At 36.6% G+C, this 27,321-nt stretch overlaps 1 protein-coding gene across 7 annotated transcripts in view; it reads left to right on the top strand.

Moving 5' to 3' along the window:
- The window catches only part of LOC106139672 (segmentation protein cap'n'collar), a 121,138-nt gene that overhangs the window by 39,516 nt on the left and 54,301 nt on the right, over window positions 1-27,321 (top strand). For all 7 annotated transcript variants that reach the window (XM_060952190.1, XM_060952188.1, XM_060952187.1 and 4 more), the window contains exons 5-6: window positions 24,526-24,659; window positions 25,541-25,633. In XM_060952190.1, coding sequence (XP_060808173.1) covers window positions 24,526-24,659; window positions 25,541-25,633 — 227 coding nt within the window. The remainder of the gene's footprint in view (window positions 1-24,525; window positions 24,660-25,540; window positions 25,634-27,321) is intronic.

Genomic DNA, 27,321 nt, shown 5'->3' with positions numbered 1-27,321 from the left:
TTAAATATATTGATCAAATATTGACGTGTGGTTCCCGGCACCAATAAAAAAAATGGGAATAGGACCACTCCATCTCGTTCACATGGTTACGTCTGTATACATTGCGGGGTAGTCAGAGCCAACAGTCTCGAAAAGACTGACAGGCATGATAGAATTGAGATTCAAATATTGACAGGTCGCTAGCTCATCGCCCAAAAGATGAATCCCAAGTTTATAAGCCTATCACTTAGTCGCCTTTTACGACATTCATGGGGAAAATATACTACAATAGATACCAAATTAGCAATCTAATGCAATTCCTACTGAAATTAAGTTTGAAACGATATGATATCGATCCGAGGGTCGTGCCCTCAGAATAAGTAAATAAGGGTGCCGCCCTAATCCTTTGTAGGGGAGCTTCAATGAATCCCTTTAAGTTATCCGATTATAGTTACCCATGATAAGGGTACTAGCATAAGTTATATGTACACATACATACATTCGATCTTGTACATACATACATACATTCATATAATCACGTCTATATCCCTTGCGGGTAAGACAGAGCCAACAGTCTAAAAAAGACTGATAAGCCACGTTCAGCAATTTGGCTAAATGATAGAATCGAGATTCAAATAGTGACAGGTTGCTAGCGCACCTTAGTCGCCTTTTACGACATCCATGGGAAGAGATGGAGTGGTCCTATTTTTTTTTGTATTGCTGCCGGGAACCACACGGCAATTCGATCTTGTATTTATCCCTTAAAGTCAAAAGTACTAGTACAGTAAATTAGTCCAGGTCAAGAGTACCCGAAACCGCCGAGCTCATAAGGTCAAAAGTACATAAGCCTATCCCTTAGTCGCCTTTTACGACATACATGGGAATGTGACGGAGTGGTTCCTATTCTTTTAGTTTTATTGGTGCCGGGAACCACACGGCACTTTTACACACCTATATTAGTCTTGAAAAGACTGATAGGCCACGTTCAGCTATTTTGCTTTAAGATAGAATTGATATTCAAATAGTGCTAGGTTGCTAGCCGATCGCCTAAAAGAAGAATCCCAAGTATATAAGCCTACCTCTTGGTCGCCTTTTACGATGGGGTGGTCCTATTCTTTTTTCTATTTGTGCCGGGAACCACACGGCATATAGGGGGAAGTCCCCCAGTGGCGGACACCTAAGGTTATTTCAAAATAAAACATAAAATATTTAAGGAATGTTTATAAAATTATGACTTATATTTAGTGTTGCCCAAATTCAGTCTTGGTCTTGCAGTCTTGGTCTTGTTCTTGCGTTTTTGCAAGACCAAGACCAAGAACAAGACCAGGTGTATTGGCGCAAGACCAAGACCAAGACTGACCGTGCAAGACTTGAGCAAGAACAAGACATAGCCTGCAAGACTCTTGCGTCTTGCAGCTAGGACTTAGCGCTATTTCACTGAGTTGTTAGGTGTAACAGTTCGGTGTATAGGTAGGTACGCTTAGGAATTCTATGAGACGCAAAAAACTGTATCAAAGAATATGAAAAACTGACTAATACCATAAACATAGCGAATAAAAAAATATCTATTAAAATCAAACTGAGTGCATGCATAGTTATGTTTTAACCATCGGCACTTTGATAATGCGGCATCAAAGGTTTTGTACTTACTTCTCAAAGAAATTTGCCGCTTTTCGGAAGTACATGGTTATGATACACGCGCCGGCGGCTTCTTTTGAAATCTAAAACAATCGTTGCCGCCACGCCGAAATCATAACATTTGACACTATTTACATGGCGAGGCGGCGCGGTAGAAAGCAAGGAAACGTACTATAAAGAAAGGAATTATTTTAATTCCAGTCATTTCCAATTGAGCTGTGCTTCGAGTCTAACTTAATAATTGTTTTTACTAATTCTCGTTGTTTTCTAAAAAGAGAGTGCCGTGTGGTTCCCGGCACTATTACAAAAAAGAATAGGACCTCTTTCCCTTGGAAATTCTTGGAAAGGTCCTATTCTTTTTCTCTTTCCCATGGATGTCGTAAAAGGCGACTAAGGGATAGGCTTATAAACTTAGGATTCCTCTTTTAGGCGATGGGCTAGCAACCTGTCACTATTTGAATCTCGGTTCTATCATTAAGCCAAATAGCTGAACGTGGCCATTCAGTCTTTTCAAGACTGTTGGCTCTGTCTACCCCGCAAGGGATATAGACGTGACCATATGTATGTATGTATGTATGTTTTCTAAAAACGTATCACGTGTACAATTTAATATGAGTGACGAAGATTCAAATTATTCTAGTCCGAGTAACGAGAGTTTGAGTCACAGATCTAAAGTATCATAACCTAATGATAAAGCTGTTGATTTGTGGTGTATTTAATTTTTTATTCAAATAAAGGATATATGTATCGTAAAACTCTTTTATTAAATTTCTTATAAGTTGAGGGTTCAATCTCTTTCTAGACTGATAAGTATTGTTCTTTAAAATACAGTCAAGTTATTGTAATTAATTTGTTTTTTTACATGTTTTAGCAAATGTAAGCTTATAAATCATAAATGTTTATTTAGAAACAGTTACTTCCATGGAAAACGACATATATCGTAGGTCAGTTGATTTTTCGAATGTCTTATCAAATCTTCAGTTATTTATTAATCTGCTTGATCTTTACTATGGCTATGTTAATTCAAGCTCACAATGTTCCAATTCTAATACGTTTTTCTAAGATTTAAAGTAACCTTTAATAAATAGTAATAGACTAATAGGTAATTGCAAGACTTGCAAGACTCTTGCTGCAAGACCAAGACCAAGACCAAGACTGGGAGCGCAAGACCAAGACCAAGACCAAGACCAGGTGTATTGGCGCAAGACCAAGACCAAGACTGGCTAAGTCTCGTCTTGTTCTTGCATTTGGGCAACACTACTTATATTAGATAACAAAGTTAGAAATCAAATTAATTTAACAAAAATGCAACCTCTGCTATAAAATAATTAATACTATCAAACAAACTTTGGTTACAAAAAACATAATTTTAAAAAGTGGCACCTAGTACCGGACGAATATTTGTGCACGCAACTGACACCAGTTTCATCACAGTTATAAATTCTTGAGGGTGTGAATGTTGTACTATTTCATCAGCTTTTCAAGGTTGTCGTAGAAGAGATCCACTCGTGGTTTGTTAAATCCTACGGGGCGCATCATGCTTGTCGATTCCGGTGTTCTCAACGAAATGTCAGAATGCCTTTTCATGAAGTCGTAATTTTTTATTGCGACTTTTATTTTTTAATTTATCAGCACTGCCTTTTTCTTTATTAAATCGATGAGGATTCTTCATGACTTCAGGTAAGTCGTATGCTAATTTAAGAAACTTCTTTTTCATGAGCGGCATGCATCTATTCGATAAATCTTTAATGTGGTCCACCAATACTTCTTCATACTCTGCTGAGAAGGTGTTAGTGAATCTACCTAACTTTGGTTTCATTGTTACTTCTTCTCGATTAAGGGGCCTTTATTTAATGTATAGTGCTTTTAGGAATATTGTATCGCATTGCAGCTTGTCTTACACTCAGTTCTTTTGACATAACCTTATCAATAGCAGTTTGTAAGCTCTGTGGATCCCAGGATCCTTTCTTTTTCTTCTCTTCCATTTTAACTATCTTCTTTCTTCTATACTCTAAAACAAAATTAAATAATTAGAATAAAATACGTAATTTCTTACAAGAAATATCAATATGTTTACTGTCCGGCACTAAGGGACGACTTAGTGTCCGGTGCTAAGGGACACACATTTTCGTTCATTAGATGGTACCTACTAAAATTGTTTAAAAGATGTAATAATATTCTACCATTTTACGGATAACAATCGAGTACTGATTTTATCTTTGAATACCACTCAAATGTAAATGCATAAATATACTAGAATTACTTACATTGATATTTAGGTGACGCCGTGATTTCGAGCCTAAAACAGCAAATGGTTACTCCTGCCGCGGCCGTGTGCGTCACTGGCGAGGCGCGGCGCGTGATCTTGTACCTGTATGCCCCAGCACCCCTTTCACTTGTATTTTGAATCGAACTGATTTGTACTCGCTTGAATAGTACGAGTGTCCGGCGCTTGGTGCCGTCCGGCGTTACGGGACTTCCCCCTATATATTTATATATGTATGTGTGTAAAACCTTCAGTCCTAAGATCGAAATGCATTTGGGGTGAATAAAGCTGAATCATTTGAATGATTATAGCGATAGGGGGTCCCGGGGGAGCGGCGGGGCAAAAAATTGATTATATTGGTTGGTAATATTTTGGAAAAGGAAAGCAAAAAAAAAACTAAATAAAAATTTCAAACTATTCGTGCCGTGTGGTTCCCGGCACCAATAAATCTTAAAGAATAGGTACCACTCCGTCTCGTTCCCGTGGATGTCGTTAAATGCGACTAAGGGATAGGCTTTTAAACTTGAGATTGTTATTTTAGGCGATGGACTAGCAACCTGTCACTATTTGAATGTCAATTCTATCATTTAGCCAAGCATCTGAACGTGGCTTTTCAGTCTTTTAAAGACTGTTGGCTCTGTTTACCCCGCCAGGGAGACTGTTGGCTTTGTCTACCCCGCAAGGGATATGGACAAGAAACTGCATATTACAGATTAAGCTAGCTTAAAAATAGATAAACAATTTTATTTTAATTTGTTTTGATATAGGTACATTTTCTTTTTAAGTGATATGATAATTCTTCTTATAAAGCCACAAGGAAGGAGGCTTCAGAAATGCTGGCTAAAACTTTTACTGTTCAAAAAAAAAAGAAATGATTTATGCATTGAAAATATAATCGAAATTATGCTCGAATACTTTTTCGAACAAAGAGGTCGAAAAATCCAATAATCACTCGATTATCTTCGAAATTTCTTGAAGGACACGTATTCGGCTGGCGTCTACTATAATGAGTTCAAATACGACCATAATATGTAGATCTCTATTCCTACCCTTTCTTGAAAAAAATCCCATATAAAAAGGACTCTGGTTATATTTTCGGGGCTCAGTATAAATTGGTTGAACGTTGCGAGTGACAGCCGCGTTCGAATTTCAAAAAGGAATAATTCTTTTTGGGGTTCATCAATTTAAAATGAAAATCTGAATAATGAGAAAATGAGAAATATTTTTTTTTTTTTTCAAATTATGTTCATCTTGTGGTATACAATCTGATTTAGTTCAGTACAGCACTATATCCATTCCATATTCCAAAAGAAATCCTATTAATCCGGTAGCAAAGAAAAAGATAGTGCGCGCCAGCTGCTTTCTACTACTAATACTAATATTATCAAGCTGAAGAGTTTGTTTGTTTGTTTGTTTGAACGCGCTAATCTTAGGAACTACTGGTTCGAATTCAAAAAATATTTTTTTGGTTTGAATAGACCATTTATCGAGGAAGGCTTTAGGCTTTATATAACATCACGCTGCAACTATAAGGAGCAAAGAAATAATGGAAAATGTGAAAAGAACGGGACAAATTAATCATCCTGGAGGGCTTCAGTAATGCCTAAAATAACTATACGCGGACGAAGTCGCTGGTACAGCAAGTAAGTGATAAGACATTTTACAGCGGCACCCCGGTGTACTGTAGTTTTTTTTTGGGTACTTTTTAAAATGTTATTTTTACATAGGTACATATTAAATAACACTATCTCTACTTTTCTATATTACTAATAAAATTGGATCATGATATTTGAATAATAATAAATTAATTTGTAGGTACCTATTTGTTTAAATAAAAAGGCAACTACGGGACTTTCAATCTGTCACCGCTCGCACTTAACCTTTTTTTCTCCGCACTTTTCCACAAGTCATCGTCGGCCAGTGTTCTCTGTGATTAATACTTTGGGTCTTTTTTCATCGAAGTTTTGTCTATGGTATTATTATTTTTTTTAAGAATTGGTAATATTACGAATTTCTGTATGTTCTTTGACGGCATTTTGTAGTTTTTGCCGCGTTATTATTGCCTTTATATGATAGCATCTGTCGTCTGTCATTTTGAATTCAGTTATTGAAATGTCACATTTTATGTAACTTTAAATAGAATAGAATAGATTTATTTTCAAAATTGGAAACAAGGTATCACTTATTGACGTCACACCACTTATATCTAATTATAACTAATACCGCTTCCAAAGGGCATGTGTAGAAGAAGCGGCGGAACAAACTACACTGCATGCAAATGTTTTTAAAAGGGTAGCGTCACTTATCTCTTTGATCCAATTCTGATATCTTACGACCTACCTGTGGATGTTTATCTATATAAGTATTTATTATAAAATATAGTATCGTTGTGATAGTACCTCGTAACACAAGTCTCGAACTTACTTCGAGGCTAACTCAGTGTTATCTGTACCGTATATAACCACGAATTCTTAACGTTTCTCCCTCTAAGAACCTCACCTATCTGGAGAGGAGCCCGGGGTACGAATTTTGACCATGGATCCTGGCTTGGGCGAGTCAGGTTTTTACACGAAGCGACTCCCGTCTGACCTCCGCAACCTTTGCAGGGGAACCTAATATTAGATCATGGTTACAAAGCCTAACTTAACAGGTTTCTCTCTCTGCCTCTCTTCTTCGTTAGTATAACATATACATATTCAATTAAGCCATTATGGGGGTAGATATTCATTAGTTTGAAAAAGACTGAATGGTCATCTTCAGATGTATGACTTAATGATAGAATTGAGATTCAAATAGTGACAGGTTGGTAGCCCATCGCCTAAAAGAAGAATCCCAAGTTTATAAGCTTATACCTTGATTAACAATAAGTATACTGATTTATAAGTAACTAGCTGTGCCCGCAACTTCGTCCGCGTGGAATAGTTATTTTGGGCATCATTGGAGCCCTCAAGGATGAATAATTTTCCCCGTTTTTTTTTCACGTTTTTCATTATTTCTTCGCTCCTAATGGTTACAGCGTGACGTTATATAGCCTAAAGCCTTCCTCAATAAATAGTCTATTCTACGCAAAGAGAATTTTTTAATTCGAACCAATAGTTCCCGAGATTAGCGCGTTCAAACAAACAAACTCTTCAGCTTTATAATATTAGTATAGATGATTACTAATAACTGATTTCATGTTGATCTGTTAATACACGCAGGAAGTTCCATTTTGAGAAAAAATAAATAATCTTCACTAGGTACCTAACATATCCACCCGGCATTTCTCAAACTACTTAATGCCTTCATACCGTGAATTGATTTTAATTCAACAATAAAATATTATTAATGATCCGTTCCTCTGGGATTGAGACGTTTTCATTAATCATACATGACATTGTATGGGGTCCCATACAGCCATACAAATTCCCGATGCGCGCGCACTTACGTTAGATAGTTATATTGTTAATGCTTGCATTTGTGTTACGGTATATAAGGGTCTTTGTGTGTTTAGGGTGTAGACATCTATGTGCCGTGTGGTTCCCAGCACCAATACAATAAAGAATCTTATCAATAATACTATTGTAATCTTAATTCCAGCAATAAACCATATACCTAGCTGAGCGTGGCCTATCAGTCTTTTCAAGACTGGTGGCTCTGTCTACCCCGCTAGGGATAAGTATAGACGTGATCATATGTATGTATGTGTATGTATGTTTCTCCTTCTATCTTCTGTCGGAATAAATAACTTTGTAACTATACTTCCTACAGTTTAATAAGTACTTTGTACGATAACTTAACAATTCTCTTACGGTAAGGGAAAACATCGTGAGGAAACCTGGACATATGAGACAGCGTCTGAATGTACCGCCCTGATTCAATATGGATGGGTTTATGGAAGATTGCGGAGGTCAGACGGGAGTAAAAAAATATTTAATTTCCTTTTTATTTAGATTTGTGTCGTGTTGTTCCCGGCACCAATACAAAAAATAATATGACCACTCGCATCACTTTCCCATGGATGTCGTAAAAGGCGACTAAGCGATATAGGCTTACAAACTTGAGATTATTATAGACGTGACTATGTTTTTTGTTTTTTTTTTTGCTCAAAATAACTCGAGAACCACGACTGCAATAAACTTACTAAGTATGCAACAATAATATAGGTACCGGTACTGCTTTTAATAGCTGGTTTAAAATTCGAATTCGAAAGAAATGGAACACGGAAATTAGCGCAAGTTATAACAAAAAAAAAAATGCTAGTCTTTGATCCCGATTTCTCTATGGCCAAGGTTTACGGCGGCCATGTTAAAACGCAAGACATGATGATTTAACAAATAGGGCGAACATGAATTTTTCTGATAAGTCATCAAAACATTGATATTGAACTATTTCTGGAGGGCGTTGAACTAGTTTTCTGGTGAATTTTAATCTGTATAAAAGAAAACGCGTATAAACATCCTATTTAATAATACCTAAGTAGTATAAAAAAAATATATAGGTGCTAACTTTGAAAAAAAGAATGAATGGAGGACGCTCCACTTATCTCCACCGACAAGAGTTAGCTCTTGAATATAAAGAAGACTGTGTCAATGCGAGAGTTAGTTTTCTTAAACCTTGATTACCTCTCCACGCTTTCATGTGCACTAACTCATTTAAGGCACTAAGCGCTTATTCCCTTAGCTTCATTTTACGACATCCACGTCATACAAATAGTGTTCGCATTCTGAAGTTCCTGGAACTACATGATCCAGATAGTGAAAATCGAATGAATAATGTTAAATATCTTTTTTCATTCATTAATTCATTTAATCACGTCTATATGCCTTGCGGGGCAGACAGATCCAGCAGTCTTGAAAGACTTACAGGCCACACTCCGCTGTTAAATATTTTTCATTAGCGATATCTTTATTGTACAGGAATTCACAGTTAAAGGAATAACTATAAATACTAACGTCTACGTAATCTTGTTTAGTCGGAGAACGGAAACAGACAGACAGACGGGACAAAAGATGACGTAAAATAATATGAGATAAACTTATATAGGTATATATCCCTGAATCTGCGCCAAAAGGAAATCAATACTTTCGTAAAAACAAAATGGCGTCGGAAAATCGGCCGCAAACCATTTCATTAAAACAGGGACCATTAATAAAAGTAGAAAAAGATTAATGCACGAATACAATGCGTAATAAATTAAATGGACGTGTATATCCAGGGGAGACTACCCTTAGCGGCCATCTTGTTATGAGAACTCCTCTGATTGGCTGGATCCACCGCTAATCAATAATTTCAGCCTTACGCACGTAACGATATAAGTATCAATGTAATGCACAATGGATTATCAACCTTATGTTGTATGGCTTTGAATCTATTCGGAAAATATATAAGGCAATTTTAACAGCACAAAATACAGTTCTATGTTTGAATTCAAAGAACGTGTGTTAAGAACATTGTTTTAAATGATCGTATGAACTAAAATAAGGTTTTTACAAACACAGCCGTGTAGAAAGGCGTTTAAAGCTTATTATTGCTTGTCGATATTTTAGGTCCAGTTTTCCTGTTATAATAATTGCTTTACTAGAAGTCCAATATAAGATACCTACCTAATGTCTAACTTATAAAAAACGTTCGTTACTTTTTCGGTATAAATTGTTATAGCCTTCCTTTATTTTGTTAATTTGTTATTAGACTCTAGGTAACCTATTGCACATTTAATAAAAAAAAGCATACATATCGTCACGTCTATATCCCTTGCGGGATAGACAGAGCCAACAATCTTAAAAATACTGAAAGGCCACGTTTAGCACTGTATGGAATTGAGATTCAAATAGTAACAGGTTGCTAGCACATCGCCTATACCTACATGAAAATCCCAAGTTTATGAGTCTTTCCCTTAGTCGCATTTTACGACATCCATGGAAAATATATGGAGTGTTCCATTTATAAAGTGTCGGGAATGAATCTAGTTAGGCATTATTTCTAACATCACTTTAGTGAGGTTACAAAAAAAAAATTTTTTTTCACTCCATCAACGCTCGGTTGCCAAGTTTTTGCTGGCAAAAGGGCTCTTTAAGATGATAAGATTCGTCAAATTAGTTCTGGTTACAAAAAAAAAGGTTGAGCTACCAATTTGCCACATCATTTTATGACTTTTCTTCTTAAAATCGTTTCGTTAACTTAATTTTATGTAAGTACTTATTTCATAATCATTATATTACAAACTAGCTGTGCCCGCGACTTCGTCCGCGTGGAATAGTTATTTTGGGCATCATTGAATGCCCTCAAGGATGAATAATTATCTCTGTATTTTCACATTTGCCATTATTTCTTTGCTCCTTATAGTAGCAGGGTGATGTTATATAGCCTGAAGCCTTCCTCGATAAATAGTCTATTCAACGCAAAAATATTTTATTCAATTCGAACCATTAGTAAATACAAACAAACTCTTCAGGGTTTATAATATTAGTATAGACTGACTGTGACTCTCTTGGTCCAATAAATAGTATTGTCTTTAAGTATATATATTTACCTAAATATTATCACGTCTATATCACTTGCGGGGTAGACAGAGCCAACAGTATTGAAAAGACCGCACGGCCAGCTGTATCGCTTTATAATGGAATTGAGATTCAAATAGTGACAGGTTGCTATAGTCCATCGCCTACTAGAGGAATTCCCAACTTTATAATAGTCTGTAGCGTGAGCGATGATTCGGCTCGACCGCCACCAAAGGGAAGATCTTCCGCCAGGCTCGGTGTGATGTCTGGGGAACCGCGCGCCAGACGATGTTGTGTCGGAGGTTGTATATATAGCTCCAATCCGTGAAATCTTTGCTTGCGCGATTTAGGTATTTCGCTGTTTACGACTGACAGCGTCGCGTGATTCTGTTTTTTACTTTTGCGACTTGTGGCGTATAGATTTCGCCACCAACCTATCCCTTAGTCGCCTTTTACGACACACATGGGAAAGAGTAATAGGTATCTAGGTATATATTTTGCTCACAATTTGAGTTAGTAACCGCTGATAGATGATGAGTCGCCTCCCTTGATTCGGGACGTCATCGTGACTCGGTTTAAAAATATAATAATCACGCGATGTGTAAACGCTTGAAACTAGCCGGTTATCCCGGAAATGGATCTTTACTCAAGTAGCCACGTCCCCGGAGGGGTAGGCAGAGGCTACATCATTCAACTTGTCACAATCCCTGTATACTTCGTTTCCTTCAACTACCTTTTATATTTATCTATTTAGGTATTCGTTCTTTATCGTCGGATTAAGGCATACTCTTGACCTGATCTTTCGCCAGGAATAACATACATACCAACATATAATAACGTCATTATCACTTACGGGGTAGACAGAGCCAACGGTCTCGTAAAGACTGAAAGGCCACGTTAAGTTCACTTGATGATAGAATTGAGATTCAAATAGTGACAGGTTGCTAGCCCATCGCTCAAAAGAGGAATCTTTAGCTTATTCAGTAAATATACCTAAGTACCATGGAATAGAGTGCCGCGTGGTTCCCGGCACCAATATAAAAAAGAATAGGACCTCTCCATCTCTTTCCTATGGATGTCGTAAAAGACGACTAAGGGACTTACAAATTTGGCATTCTTTTTGAATTATCTCAATTCTATCATTAAGCCAAAAAGCTGAACGTGTCATATCAGCCTTTTTGAAGACTGTTGGCTCTGTCTACCCCACAATGGATATAGACGTGACCATATGTATGTATGGAGTGGTTCTCAAATGGCGGGAACCACACGGCAGTGTTTTCAGTCAGGCAAAGTCGGCGGTAACAGTCGGTAGCTTACATAAAGCTTACAACGCTTTCACTACGCTAAGTCATGATGATGGTCGTAACGCTGGTTCGTCTATCAGCATTTTTGGGGGGAGGGGGGAGGGGGGTCAATGACCTGTGATTTGATAATATGACAAGCCATGTCCTTGCTTCTCCTTCCGTGTTAATTGTAAAAGCCGATCAAGGTTAAAATAACGTGGAGTGGATGTAAAGGTTTTTACTCGAAGAAACTCTTTTGCAGGGGACCTGACCTTTATTTATTTATTTATGTACACGAAAGTGCCGTGTGGTTCCCAGCACCAATACAAAAAAAGAATAGGACCACTCCATTTCTTTCCCATGGATGTCGTAAAAGACTACTAAGGGATAGGCTTACATACTTGTGATTCTTTTTTTAGGCGATGGGCTAGCAAACTGTCACTATTTGGATCCCAATTCCATCATTAAGCCGAGCAGCTGAACGTGGCCATTAAGTCTTTTCGGGACTATTGGCTCTGTCTACCCCGTAAGGGATATAGACGTGACTATACCTATGTATGTACGAAATTGACCTTTCATGGTATCTCGTCTAGTTAGACGTCTGGTCTTAGACGTAGACTTCCAGTCTTGTTACTATTGGCTCTTTCTATCCCGTTTAAGAAGATTAGTTCAGTAGATAACGCTTAAAGAGACAACAAACAAACAAACATACCTACTTTCGCATCTTATAAAATTAGTTCATTCATTCATACATACCCCGTTTAAGAATTCATACATATAGTCATGTCTTTATTCCTTGCGGAGTAGACAGAGCCAACAGTCTTGAAAATACTGATAGGCCACGTTCAACTATTTGACTTAATGATAGAATTGAGATTCAAATAGTGACAGGTTGCTAGCACATCGTACATACATACATACATACCTACATAAACTCACGCCTCTTTCCCGGAGGGGTAGGCAGAGACTACCTCTTTCCACTTGCCACGATCCCTGCATACTTCCTTTGCTTCATCCAACTCTCTTCATGCAAGCTCGGCGGTTTCGGGCACTTTTGACCTGACCCTTCAACAGGACGTCCTTAATTTGATCAAGATACGTTCGTCTAGGTCTTCCCACTCCGACCTTTCCCTCCACACTCTCCTTGTATATCTGCTTAGTCAACCTGCTTTCATTCATCCTCTCCACATGACCGAACCATCTCAACATACCCTTTTCTATTCCTGTAACTACATCTTCTTTCACATCACAACATTCCCTTATCACGCTGTTCCTTATCCGGTCACTCAATTTCACACCCAACATACTCCTTAACGCTCTCATTTCCACTTTCGTGCTTCTTTTGCCATACCCAACTTTCACTCCCATACATTAATGTCGGGACCAACACGCCCCTGTGCACAGCCAGTCGAGCCTTTTTGGATAGTTTCTGACTGCTCATAAAGGCATGCAAAGCTCCATTCACCATGTTCCCCGCGTTCACTCTCCTTTCAATATCACTATCACACTTGCCATCTGATGTAAACTTTGATCCTAGATATACAAACTCTTTCACTTGCTCAACTTTTTCTCCTCCAATCAAAATATTACATGCTGTCATTTCTTTCTCCATTTCAAAAACCAGTGTTTTAGTTTTACTTACGTTCACTTTCATTCCTTTCTCTTTTAAAGCTTCATGCATACAGTTTTCCATCTCCTGTAACTCCTCCGCTGATGACGCCAGTATAACCTGATCGTCGGCATAGAGCAGACATTTGACGAGTAATTCATTCATCCTTAATCCACTTTCAGACTCTTTCAAATCTGTCAAACAACTATCCATAAATAGGTTGAACAGCCACGGTGACGCAACACATCCCTGCCTAACACCTTTCTCAATCTTAAACCACTCAGTGTGCGCTCCGTTTATCCTGACACAAGCACTCGAATCCTCATATAAGGATTTCAGTGCTCGTATCAAGAGACTGCTCACCCCATGCATAGAAAGTGCTGACCACAATTCATTCCTCTCAACTCTGTCATAGGCCTTTTCCAAATCCACGAAAGTGCAATAGACTTTTTGACTCTTGGCCAAAAACTTTTCGGCTATGCACCGCAAAGAAAAGACCTGATCAGTACATCCCATTCCCTTTCGAAATCCCGCTTGAGCATCCCATATTTTGTCATCAGTTTCATTCCTGACTCTATTAATCAATACCTTAGCATACAATTTGCCGACGACGCTAAGCAGGCTTATACCACGATAATTTTTGCAGTCCAGTTGTGACCCTTTTCCTTTGTAAAGTGCTAGCGCATCGTCTAAAAGAAAAATCCCAAGTTAATAAGCCGTTATCCCTTAGTCGCATTTTACTACATCCACGGGAACGAGATGAGGTGTAGTTGTTCTATTATTATTTTTTATTGGTGCCGGGAACCACACGGCACTTAAGAATACTGGTGTACGGAACCCAGTAATAAACTTACTCATATTGAGGTTGGAATTATCTCAATAGGTTGATATTTGACGAAATCACCGTTTCCTTTTTGCCTGACTGCGTTGAAACGTAGGTGTACTCCTATCGAATTGCATTTCGTTTCGTAAAAATTTTTAAGTAATTTTCTAACCTCTTCTGCTCTGGGTTCTTGATAGAAATTAACTTTTACTTAAGTATTATTACGGCGTTGGCACTTTAGAACAGGACAACGCCATATCTTTGCCATGGATGTCGTAAAAGGCGACTAAGGGAATAGCTAATAAATTTGGTAGGTATTCTTTTTGTAGGTGATGGGCTAGCAACCTCACATTTTGAATTTCAATTCCATCATTATTAAGCGATACTTACAGGCGAACTTGGCCTTTCAGTCTTATCAATACTGTTGGCTCTGTCTATCCCGCAAGAAATATAGACGTGATTATTTGTATGTATTTACTTACGTATGTATGTATGTTGATTTAGTAGGTATCTCATAAAACAAGTCTTTATCTTACTTTGGGACTTTCGTCTGTTTTATTGGTCTAATAAATAACTATGCAGGATGTATGTACCTACCTATAAGTAGGTATGTATGTTATGTATTTAAGTAATCATTCGTAAATGCATTCGCGGATTTTTTATTCCTCATTCCCCTAAACCAGTATGCGTAATTAACAATGCCTTGAAAGGATTAAACAAAGTTCTGAAGAATACATAACCTGTGAAAAAAATTATACTGTGATAATTCTATTATTATATTTTTTTATTAAGTTCATAGTTATCCAGTTATAATAACGCTGCACTAACTTCATGTTAATATCATAACAAAAAATAATTTACAAGATTACAATCTATAAAACAGAGTTTTAATTATAAAAATAATTAATTCCGAACCGACTCGAAGAAAAATGAGCGAGCATAACTCCGTATTATATACCTAATGCACACCTAAAGCCTATACAGGCTATATCCTTAACCCACCAGGAAAGAAAAATTACGCAAAACCAGATCATGCCACGTCCCGTTCTAACAATTCAAAATATAATGCGATAGAAAGAGAGCAACATACACGTGCACGTTCGGCTTGGCCGCTCCGCCTACAGGCGTTGTATGGTAGGCCGTCGTGCCGGTTGGCCAAGACAATGAAAAAAAAAACCAGCCAGTACGTGTGGAGCAAGGGACAAAAAGGTCTATCCAGGTTCAATATAGACGCGGCTGCAAGGAGCGCGGTATCCTTGCCTCCTTCGAAATTTAAAAAGTGAAAACCATAGTGCTAGGTCATCTATCGTCTGCATTTTTAAGTGGCCAGTCATTGCGTTTAGAAAAAAACTGTACAATTTCACTCGGTACATAGTGACAGTGTGTTTTTTTTTTTTTAATCGTGTTATACGGAAGTATTTGTGATTGGTGTTTTTGGTGATAATCCGGTAGGTATTTTACGAATAGTTTCACTATTTTTAAGATCTAGATGTATTTTTTTAAGATTCGATATCTGGTATAATTATTATTGTACCTACTTACTTAGTCATTTTATTAAATAAGAATAAAAGTATTAAATTTTAATAATACTAATCTTATTTATGGTGTAGATATTGATTTTGTTACATCTAAATATAAGGAAAGGAAAGAAATTGCTTATACTTATAGCAATTTCTTTCGATAATGAAAGCTACATTACACCATTAAAATTACCTAGATTTTCAAGGATTTATGTTTAAGGATGTTGAAAATTTGATTTCATAAAATTTGACGCATAGGTACTTACCTACCTGTATTTTTAAAATCAATATTTAATAGTAATTCCAAATGAAGAAAGATATCACGGTACTGTATTATTTAGACTATTACCTACCATAAATCCAATATATCCAAAGTTATCCAAATAAGTAGGTATTCTTAATTCTTAATTTAAATATTTACCTACCAAACAGTTTGGTCTTTTTTAATACACGTCAATTAAAAAGTTTATTCACTAAAACGTTTGTCATAACAATTAAAAAAAAGAAAAAGGTATCTACTCTATGTCTTTTAGAAACCAAAAAGTTTGTAATACCTATATTAAGTTTCTTTTTTCGAAGCAAAAGACATCAACGCGTTTCGCGCGTCGGGGTAAAAAAAAGCAATAGGTACTTTTTCTCGTAAATTAGTTATTGTTGAAATTAATGATTAATAACTTATTAGAATCTTCACTAAGCTTTCTTCTTCCTCCTGGCTTTAGTCCCGGTTGCATCCTCACCACTCTGGAGAGCAGCCCGGGATGCGCCTTTGACCATGGATCCTGGATTGGGTGAGTCAGGTTTTTACACGAAGCGACTCCCGTCTGACCTCCGCAACCTTTGCAGGGAATCTAACCCTAATGAGATCATGATAAAAAATCTACAATAGATAAATGTCTTATTCCCTTAGAATTACTTGGAAAATACACTTTGTATGACTACTACATATTATAAAGTCCCACTATTTTCTCTGTCTGTTTTTACGCGCTAATCTCGGAAAGTTGTGGATGGATTTTGTTAATGTTTGAAAGAGGGTTTTTCGACGAAGGTTTATATCTACAAATTCTACCCGCATAAAACCAGGACGGGTCGCTAGTAATAGAATAAAAGCAAATAATTATAAGTGTCATCGAATGAATGTAGGCGGTTATTTTCAAGACCGTATAACATATTTTAAAAATAGTGTTTTTAAATTCTATTTTTTAATTCAAAATTTAAAATTCACCGTTATGAGTAAGATAGGGATATAGACGTGATTATATGTTATGTTTATGATATGAATAAAGCAATAGTCCATTTATCGAGGAAAGCTTTAGGCTATATAACATCACGCTGCAACTATAAGGACCAAAGAAATAATGGAATATGTGAAAAAAAACGGGGAAAATTATTCATCCTTGAGGGCTTCAATGATGCCCGAAATAACTATTCAACGCGGACGAAGTCGCGGGCACAGCTAGTGAATAATAATAATTAATATTCAGAAATCGGTGTGAACATGTATCCGGTCGTGTTTTTCGAAAACTGTGAGCGACGCCGCGTCGAGAGCCTTATATGTAAATCGGGGGTCAATGTTGTCATATAACCTCAAGTATTGATCAAACAAAATGATGTTATTTGTTTAGAAAATAAACAAAATTCTCTTTAGGTTCATTGTCTTATTTGAGCATCATAAATTAAGACGTACATGCATACATATGGTCACGTCTATATCCCTTGCGGGGTAGACAGAGACAACAGTCTTGAGAAGACTGATAGGCCACGCTCAGCTATTTGGCTTAGTGATAGAATTGAGATTCAAATAGTGACAGGTTGCTAGCCCATCGCCTTAAAGAAGAATCCCAAGTTTGTAAGCCTATCCCTTAGTCGCCTTTTACAACATCCATAGGAAAGAGATGGAGTGGTCCTATTCTTTTTTGAACTGGTGCCGGGAACCACACACTTAAGAGGATGTTTAAGTATTTATTTATTTAAACTTCATTGCACAAAATACAAATGTATAGCACAATTGGCGGACTTAATGCTAGAAGCGTTATCTACCAGTCAACCATTGGGTCTAACAGAGAACTTTATGTGAGGTCAAAATACCTAAATATATTTACTAGTACGAGTATATAGATAACCGTGATTCAATTTAATAGAAAACTACTTCATATCTTTCCCATTGATGTCGTAAAAGGCGACTAAGGGATAGGCTTATAAACTTGAGATTCCTCTTGTAGGGGGGCAGCAACCGGTCACTATTTGAATCTCAATTCCATCATTAAGCCAAGCGGCTGAGCGTGGACTTTCAATATTTTCAAGACTCTGTCTACCCCGCAAGGGATATAGACGTGATAATATGCATGAATGTATTATTATAGAGTTTATTCGCTATCACACCAGCTTGAAGCCACACTGCTTAAAATATAAAGTAGATTCTTCCTAACCAATTTACATTTTAACCTTAAAAATGTACCAAAGACAAGCCCAAAACATTTTCCCACCTCCACAAACCCGTCCATTTTTTGTGCCAGAGACAAGCACTCGAGAGCCACATTCAATTGCCGAACGTGTGGGATGTTCTCATTTTGAATTTCGTGTAGCTGGCCGCTTTTTTAATTCTTTTTTAAGAATTTGACGTTCGGGCAACAATGGACTGGCACACGGGCTTGGGTCCGTCGGAGAATTAAAAAAAAAGAAGTTGACGCAATGAATTGAAGGGTGATACAAAATTGCGTGGTGAACTTTTGACACTTAAATATTTTATTCCAAAGCTTCCAACCAGGTCTCGCTGACGAAGGAAAATCATAATTTGCACCAGCTGCTTTGTAAAAGACAATAAAAGTTATGGCTTATAAACTTGGGATTCTTCTTGTATGCTGCAGTGTAGTTTGTTCCGCCGCTTCTTCTACACATGCGCTTTGGAAGCGGTAGTAGTTATAATTAGATTTAAGTGATGTGACGTCAATAAGTGATACCTTGTATTCAATTTTGAAAATAAATCTATTCTATTCTATGCGATGGGCTAGCAACATGTCACTATCCGAATTGCAATTCCAACATTCATACAGCTAAATGTGGCCTTACAGTTAAAATCGTTGGTTTTGCCGAGTGGATACCGGCACCATTCGAAAAAAAAAGAATAGTACCACTCCATCTCTTTCCCATGGATGTCGTAAAAGGCGACTAAGGGATAGGCTTACAAACTTGGGATTCTTTTTTAGGCGATGGGTTAGCAACCTGTCACTATTTGAATCTCAATTCTATCATTAAGCCAAATAGCTGAACGTGGCCATTCAGTCTTTGCAAAACTGTTGGCTCTGTCTACCCCGCAAGGGACATAGACGTGACCATATGTATGTATGTCGGTTTTGCTTCGTAAAATACGTGATTATATTTATATAATACTTACATATTAATAATATTAGCTTATTTTCCTATAACTTTCGGTTGTTCGGTAATGTTTAATCTCCTTATATTCGCGAACTATAAAAAAATAAAAAAAAATAATAGATCTGAATGTTTACAAGCAAATACCTCTTCAAATTAGGACGAAAATATTATTACCTTTAAGTTGCCAGAGTTAAATTCTCGTGGATTAGTTTTAATTCATATTATTTTTACACATTTTTATGTTAGTGCATATTTAGTTTAATTTGTGCATTTAATTTCTGCTCTAAATAGTACCTTTTGGTACTATATTTACTGCATATATTTAATTTATAAATCATGCGGATTTTTTCATCAACCCTTTTTCTGCGCAGCTTTTATTCATGTAAATATTGTACTTACGTTTTAGGTAAATATTTATGGGTAATATATATTAATATGTACCTATATAAAAATGCAAGTACACAATCAACACTCGAGGGACCTATTCTTCTTTTTTCGAAAAATATTTTGACATTTAATAAGTCATTTTGATCGATCGCTGTCAGATGTTGATCCACAGATCCAGAAAATATCGATTCCACGGGGATTTGAATGAAAAAGATAGATTATATTGATACATTACTTTGTAATGTAGCAAAACATTTTGCTACTGGTTATCAAAAAGATCTATACATACCTACTTCACAAATTTTAAAATACGAACGAATTGACTCCTTCTTTTAAGAAGTTTATAAATCCATAAAAATTTCTGATCTGAAACTTGAAAGAAAGAAAGGAAAATGTTTATTCGGTCCAAAATACAAATAAAAATATGACAATTTTCATCTAAAAATGTACTTGATTGAAACTTACAAAATAATTGACCATCATTACCACAATTGATATAAAATGATCGTTGAACTCAATTGCTGAACTGTCTCTAAACAGTACCTACTATATATACCGACCAGTACATAAACCCAAATTAAAATTAATCAACTCAACTATCAATAACAATCCCAAGAAACAATTGTTCCAATCGGCGGCCATCTTTGATTCTAAATTGCGTTCCGTCCGACCCACGGGCATTTAAATTGATCTTCTCTCTCGTTCATACGCAGTAAGGAGAATAGGGTGCGACGATTTTTAAATTTGTATTCGACGTTCCTTTTCTTCGAGTGAGAGAGACGGGTTTTGTTTTTTCTTTTTTTTTCGGCCTGGACGCCTGCGGTTTCGGCCTGTCTTTGTGGTTTGTGGCCAGCGGAGTGGCATTATGTATAGTTTTTAGATGCATTTTTTAAGCCGCTAATGGCTTGTTGCATTTTTCTGCATCCTGGCCGTGATTGGCATGACGTGGGTTGGACCTTTTTGTCGGTTATATAGATGATGAAATAAAGGAGGTTTAGTTTTATTGTTAAATTTGAAAATTTAGTGGCCTGTCTTGATTTAGGTATATACATATATACCTACTACCAACCTACCCAAACTTATAGTTTATATGTTTTACTTTTTTCCGATTTGTAAAAGTGCAATGTTGTAACATAATTAAAATGTTTTTTTTTTTAACTAATATCTAGCTTAAATATAATATGAAATACAAATATTTCTTTGTTCACGATTTCATTTCGACTTCTCGAAATTTCTATCGATTTCAAAATGTTCACAAGATTAAACATGTCTCGCTTCATTTTACATAAGTCTCCACAGTAACTGTCAAATCAAATTTTTAGTGTTACATACATACATACATATGGTCACGTCTATATCCCTTGTGGGGTAGACAGAGCCAACAGTTTTGAAAAGACTGAATGGCTTCGTTCAGCTATTTGGCATAATGATAGAATTGAGATTCAAATAGTGACAGGTTGCTAGACTGTCGCCTATAAAATAATCCCAAGTTTGTAAGCCTTAACATTTTTAGTGTTAAACATAGCTAAGATAAAAATCCAATTAAATCTTTGTGAACAATTCCCAAAATTTAAGAGAATGAATGAATAAAGAAATTATTATTATATCTTTCACATCTAGAAAGGCGTTAACATTGTGTGATTTGTTGAAAACATCGTAGTCTTTAAGCTTTCTTTCGCGATTTCTCAACAATTAGTTTCTTAAAAGTTTCCTTAGAGGCCTCTTACAATTTTATTCCTTTTCATGGCCTATCAGTCTCGTCAAGACTGTTGGCTCTGTCTATCCCGCAAGGGATATAGACGTGATTATTATTATATATATATGTATGTATAACGGTACGAAAGTCATCGCGTTACAAACACTTACGTACAAATAAAATATATTTCGCCTAACTTGATTTGTAGTCAAAAGACAATTCAAACTTTGAACCTGCGACCTTCCACTCGAACCCTTTAACCGCTAAACCACGGAGGAACAATCAACGAGGCGAAACGTCACGCCGTATCTATCGACTCACTTTCAGTCAGTCACTGTCAAGGTTGTGCCATTGTTGAATTATGTAATGGATTGGAAATAGATTTGACCGAATCCGGTCACTTGACTAGCCCCCGTCGGCGGTTCTACTTGATTCTCATAAACATACATATGTCACGTCTACACCCCTTGCGGGGTAGACAGAGCCAACAGTCTTGATAAGACTGAATGGCCACGTTCGGCTGTTTGGTTTGATGTCAGAATTGAGATTCAAATAGTGACAGGTTGCTCGCTCATCGCCTAAAAGAAGAATCCCAAGTTTATAAGCCTATACGTTCGGTTTACGGTTTCCATGCGGACGAAGTCGCGGGCGGCCTCTAGTTCTTATATAAGACAATGGCTCAATTGTTTTATTGTCCTTTCATTTCTGTATTACTCACCCCCTACTTAACTGAAGATACAAGTTACGACTCGTGTCCTGCCATCGCCGAAGATTCAAACTTAAATATAAAAATGTGGCACTGACTCAGACGAGCATTGAACCAAAAACTATCTACGCATTTCATTCACAACCCGTAACTAATAATTTCGCACGATTTCTTTAGACGAAAATTTTAAAAAAATCTAAATCAAAAAATTTAAATCAATAGCCCTTGTCCGAAACCCGTTTTATTGTTTAAACAAATCAATAGGTAATGATTTACAACCAGCTACTGTGGTCAACATTTAAACAGATTATCGGCTTGTTCTGTCCAAAGATGATTTATCGCGGCGGTGAAAGGGTTAAAGAAAAAATGGCGGTCCATAAAAGAGGTTTCGGTTCAGTAAGGTTCTCTCTAGGGGCTTATTGTAATTAATGAATGTGAGGCCAGTTGCAAATTTGAATTGGGAATGCGAACTTTTTTCCTTTTTACGCTTCGTTACTGGTAAGTTATTGTTATTGCAAATTCGAAATAGGAATGTTGCCTTTTTTCAAATTTGTCTATGGACTGTCTATGTTAAACCCGCCAATTCGTTTCCTTGTACTTACCTACATAAAAATACTTAGTATTATTGATTGACGAAATCCATATGCTTTTCATAAAATTGCCATATTTTATAAGTTATTTTACGGAAAAAAAAGTCCTTTATCAATTCTAAAGCTTTGAATTTCCATATTCTATAATGGGTGGCGCCTTCAGTCGGATTTATCTTTAAATAGCATCAACACTAAAACCCTTTAAGTAACACCCAAAATTGACATCTACTGTCAATGTGAAGAAAAAATTACGACTCGGTCCAAACAATGAAGCTTTAATAATAATCCCTCTTTTGTGCACCCTTTATTGCCAGGGCGACAATTTTTTTTGGTAGCTAACGGTAGTTGTGGGTGACCAGTGTTAATTGTCTAATATTATAATCCTTTTTGTTGAGGCGTCAATTTGACTGCAAGTCAAGCTCCTGTGCCGTTGTAAGGAACGCATTCTTAAAAATGTATTTGATTTATTTATTGCGTTTTGTTTAAGTTCAGTTGCAGTTGTCCACGCTAATTTTAAATGTAGAATTCTATTTTTAATTTATGGTTTGGAATAATTGGATTAACTTTTATGGCAATACTCGTAAATTTAGTTTAAATAAATATACCTCCATTTTATTTACTTTTTATTGTAGGTACACTAAAAGATAAAATCCTTCCTCCTGGCTTTAGTCCCGGTTGCATCCTCACCTCTCTGGAGAGGAGCCCGGGGTATGCCTTTGACCATGGATCCTGGATTGGGTGAGTCAGGTTTTTACACGAAGCGACTCCCGTCTGACCTTCGCAACCTTTGCAGGTAAACCTAACCCGTATTGGATCCATGGTTACACAACCAGTTGCCTGAATATGCAGGTTTCCTCACGAACAGCAGATGTCCTATCCGTCCATGCCACAAATAATTAAATGATATTTACTTTACTTTATATTGTGTTTAAAAAAAAATAGTCACACTTTACGTATATACTTAAACTTTACATCAAAACTTTTTATGGGAAACCCAATCAGATTAAAAACCATGTTATTTCCTCTTCAATCCTAAAAAAAACATATAATACAAAATCGATCAAACCATTTAATCCCATCCGGCGTCCGCAGGCCAATAAAATGCGGATTTTAATTGTTTTCCCGCGCAAAAAGGCAGCCATTTTGTAATGTCCTTCACGCCTGAATAATTCACACGTCTATTTTTGCGGGTTTAATTTCGTATTGATTTCAGCTATTTGCAGATATATTTTTTGTAACAGGCACGCGGTATTTAAATCTAAAATCTATTAAAACATAAGTTATCACTGAATATATTTAGTTAAATAAATTTTACATAATTATAAAAAGTGATCTTGGCAATAAGACTTTATTTTATGTACTACAAACGTCATTTTATAATAACAAACAAACATCCTTCCTACTTATATTATAAATGCGAAAGTTTGTGAGTAAGTCAGTATGGATGTTTGTTACTCTTTCACGCAAAAACTACTAAACCGATTACGATGAAATTTGGTATGTAGGTAGCTAGGTAATCCAGAATAACATATAGGCTTTTTATCCCGGAGTTTCCGTTGAATTGATTCCACGTGGACGAAGTTGCGGGCGGCCTCTAGTATATAATATAGACAAAACATAATCCTTTATTGGTGCCGTGTGGTTTCCCAATGACGAAAAGGACCACTCCAAACATGGATACCGTTAAAGGCGATTAAGGGATAGGCTAATTAACTAGGGATTCTTTTAGGCGGTAGGCTGGCAACCTGTCACTACTTAAATCTCAATTCTTGCATTCCATTAAAGGTGGCCTTCAGTCTTTTAGAGACTGTTAGCTCTGTCTACCCTGCAAGGGATATAGACATGACTATATCTACGCATGTAATCCTATAAACATAATAAGTATACCTACATAAATATTAATCACATAAGTAAAAAAAAATAATTCGCTCAAAACCAAGTCAGCACACAAGCCTAGCCAGCGAGTAATATGCTATGATGATGAACAGAACAATACCTTATCATTTCCATTTCACCCTCTAAACCAAGTCAGCATAGAAGCCAAGCTAGTCAGTGATTGAATAGAACAATATCTTATCATTTCCATTTCACCCTCTAAACCAAGTCAGCATAGAAGCCAAGCTAGTCAGTGATTGAACTAAACAATATCTTTATATCTTTTATTTCCATTTCACCAGGTGAATACGTGATCCAAGGCGAGCTCCCTGGTGAACTGGTGAACAGCGAGGAGTCCAGGTTCGACCTTCTCGAGGAAGCCCTGCAGCTGGTGGAGCTCGGTGACGAGGCGGAGACCAAGGATGAACAGCCTGAAGTGAGTCATCTTGATTTATACCTTGCGGGGTAGACAGAGCCAACAGTCTATACATACATATAGTCACGCCTTATAGTCATCCCTTGCAGAGTAGACAGAGCCAACAGTCTCGAAAAGACTGATTGGCCACGTTTAGCTATTTGCCTTAATGATAGAATTGAGATTCAAATAGTGACAGGTTGCTAGCCCATCGCCTAAAAGAGGGATCCCAAGTTTGTAAGCATATCCCTTAGTCGCCTTTTACGACATCCATGGGAAAGAGATGGAGTGGTCCTATAGCTGGTGGAGCTCGGTGACGAGGCGGAGACAAAGGATGAACAACCTGAAGTGAGTTATCTGGAGTGGACCATTTGTATTCTATTGTTTACAATGATTGGACTACATACATACATATTATCACGTTTTTTATACCTTACGGGGTAGACAGAGCCAACAGTTTTGAAAAGACTGATAGGCCACGTTCAGCTGTTTGGCTAATCTCAGGAACGAATTGCAAAATATTTAAAAACAATACTTTTTATTGGACCAAGAGAGTCACAGTCAATCTATACTAATATTATAAACCCTGAAGAGTTTGTTTGTACTACTGGTTCAAATTGAAAAAATATTTTTGCGTTGAATAGACCATTTATCGAGGAAGGCTTTAGGCTATATAACATCGCGCTGCAACTATAAGGCGCAAAGAAATAATGGGAAATGTGAAAATTATTCATCCTTGAGGGTTTCAATGATGCCCGAAATAACTATACCACGCGGCGAAATTGCGAACACAGCTAGTTATTAATATTTCTGTTTTTCTTTTTCTTACGGTGCAATAAAGAGTCTACCTATCTATCTATTAATTTTTCACCCGTGAATAAGTAATTGTTTCCATTCAACAGGCGATAGAGGGCAGCAGCAGCGGCGGAGACATGTTGCACCCGGCGATGAGGCACGTGCCACATCACCCCCTGGCACATTACCATCATAATCAGGTCAGTGATCTGTGACTTCGTGTCTCTTCGAACCATGACATTGGCAGAATCACCGAAAAAGACCGGTGAAAGTCATAATATAGAAAAGAAAGAAACTTTAAGTCAATAATACTTTATAGTTTTTGCCGTGTGGCTCCCGGCACCAATACAAAAAAGAATAGGACCACTACGTCTCTTTCCTGTGAATGTCGTAAAAGGCGACTAAGGTGGAATAATTTCCGCGGGGACTCTGGGATAAAAAGTAGCCTTTATGTTATTCTGGGTCTTCAGCTACCTACATACCAAATTTTATCGTAATCGATTTAGTAGTTTTTGCATGAAAGAGTAACAAACGTCCATTCTGACATCCTGACATACAAACTTTCGCATTTACAATATTAGTAGGAATTATATCGTTTCTCAAGTTTACAAATTTCTGATGACCAAATTTCGGAATACCGAAATCTCAAACACCTACCGCCTTGGACTAAATTAAATACTATTTAAAAAAAACAAAAAAAACCAATGATAAATGAATTGGTGTCGCCAGTTCACGAGCCACACACATCGATACATTTAATCGATTGGCGTAAGTCATAAAATGAATCCCTTCATTTTGAATCGATTCAGTCAAATTTTTAGATTTGTAGGAAGAATACCTACAGGTTCTGTTAGCACATATTCCAACTTTGAAGGCGTCGGAATTATGTACTTACATTATATTTTAAATAAGCAGCGTTTATAGGCTCTGTCTAATTATTATCATTTTGTCATTTTAATGTCAAATAATAATAATAATTTTGTCAAATTATAATTTTTTTTAAATTATAAAAAAAAATTATTAAACATTAATTAAATTGAGAAAAAATAAATAAAATTCATTCAATGTCAAAATAAACATGATACCTACCTTCAATGAAATACTTCCAAATGTCATAAAAATAAAATATCATTACAAAGTTAACGTGGCCTATCAGTATTTTCAAGATTGTCAACTCTGTCTACCTTAAAGGATTTAGACGTGATTATGTGAGTTTGATAGTTTTGCGACAAGTCGCTAGTCAACCGCCTCAAAAGAAGAGTTTATACCGACTTTTTTCCGCTGTCGCTTCACGCTTGCGCCGTGTAAAATTGTTAACATCGGTTTCAGAACCACTGCCTCTTCACATCGATCAACAGTGACAATCGTCAGTTTTGACAAATCGTCTGTTGATTTCTATAATTTGTCTTTGTTTTGCTACCGGAGTGGTTGGTTGCTCTTTTTTTTAATTACATACATACAATTCAATTCAATTTATTTGTTGCATCCTTAAATAATATAATAAATATAAAAAATATATTTCTTTAAATTCAAACATAAAGTCCGGTTATTCGTGACTTTTGAGTCTTGACTACTGTCTGTTTAACTCTTTACCACAAATGTTGTTCTGTCTGTTTACTTACGTGGCAGAAACTTTTACAGTCTCAGTGGCGCAGCGGTAATGCGCTTGTTCGTGACATCCAAGGTCCCGGGTTGGAATTCCAGACAGGACAGAATGAGAAACGAACTTTCTCCGATTGGCCTATGTCTTGGATGTTTATCTATATAAGTATTAATTACAAAATATAATATCGTTGAGTTAATATTTCGTAACACAAGTCTCGAACTTACTTCGAGGCTAACTCAATCTGTGTAACCTGTCCCGTATATATTTATATTATATTTAATT

The sequence above is a fragment of the Amyelois transitella genome, chromosome 28, assembly GCF_032362555.1.
Source record: "Amyelois transitella isolate CPQ chromosome 28, ilAmyTran1.1, whole genome shotgun sequence".
In the NCBI taxonomy this organism is placed as follows: Eukaryota; Metazoa; Arthropoda; class Insecta; order Lepidoptera; family Pyralidae; genus Amyelois; species Amyelois transitella.
This window is presented reverse-complemented; position numbering and strand designations above follow the sequence as displayed.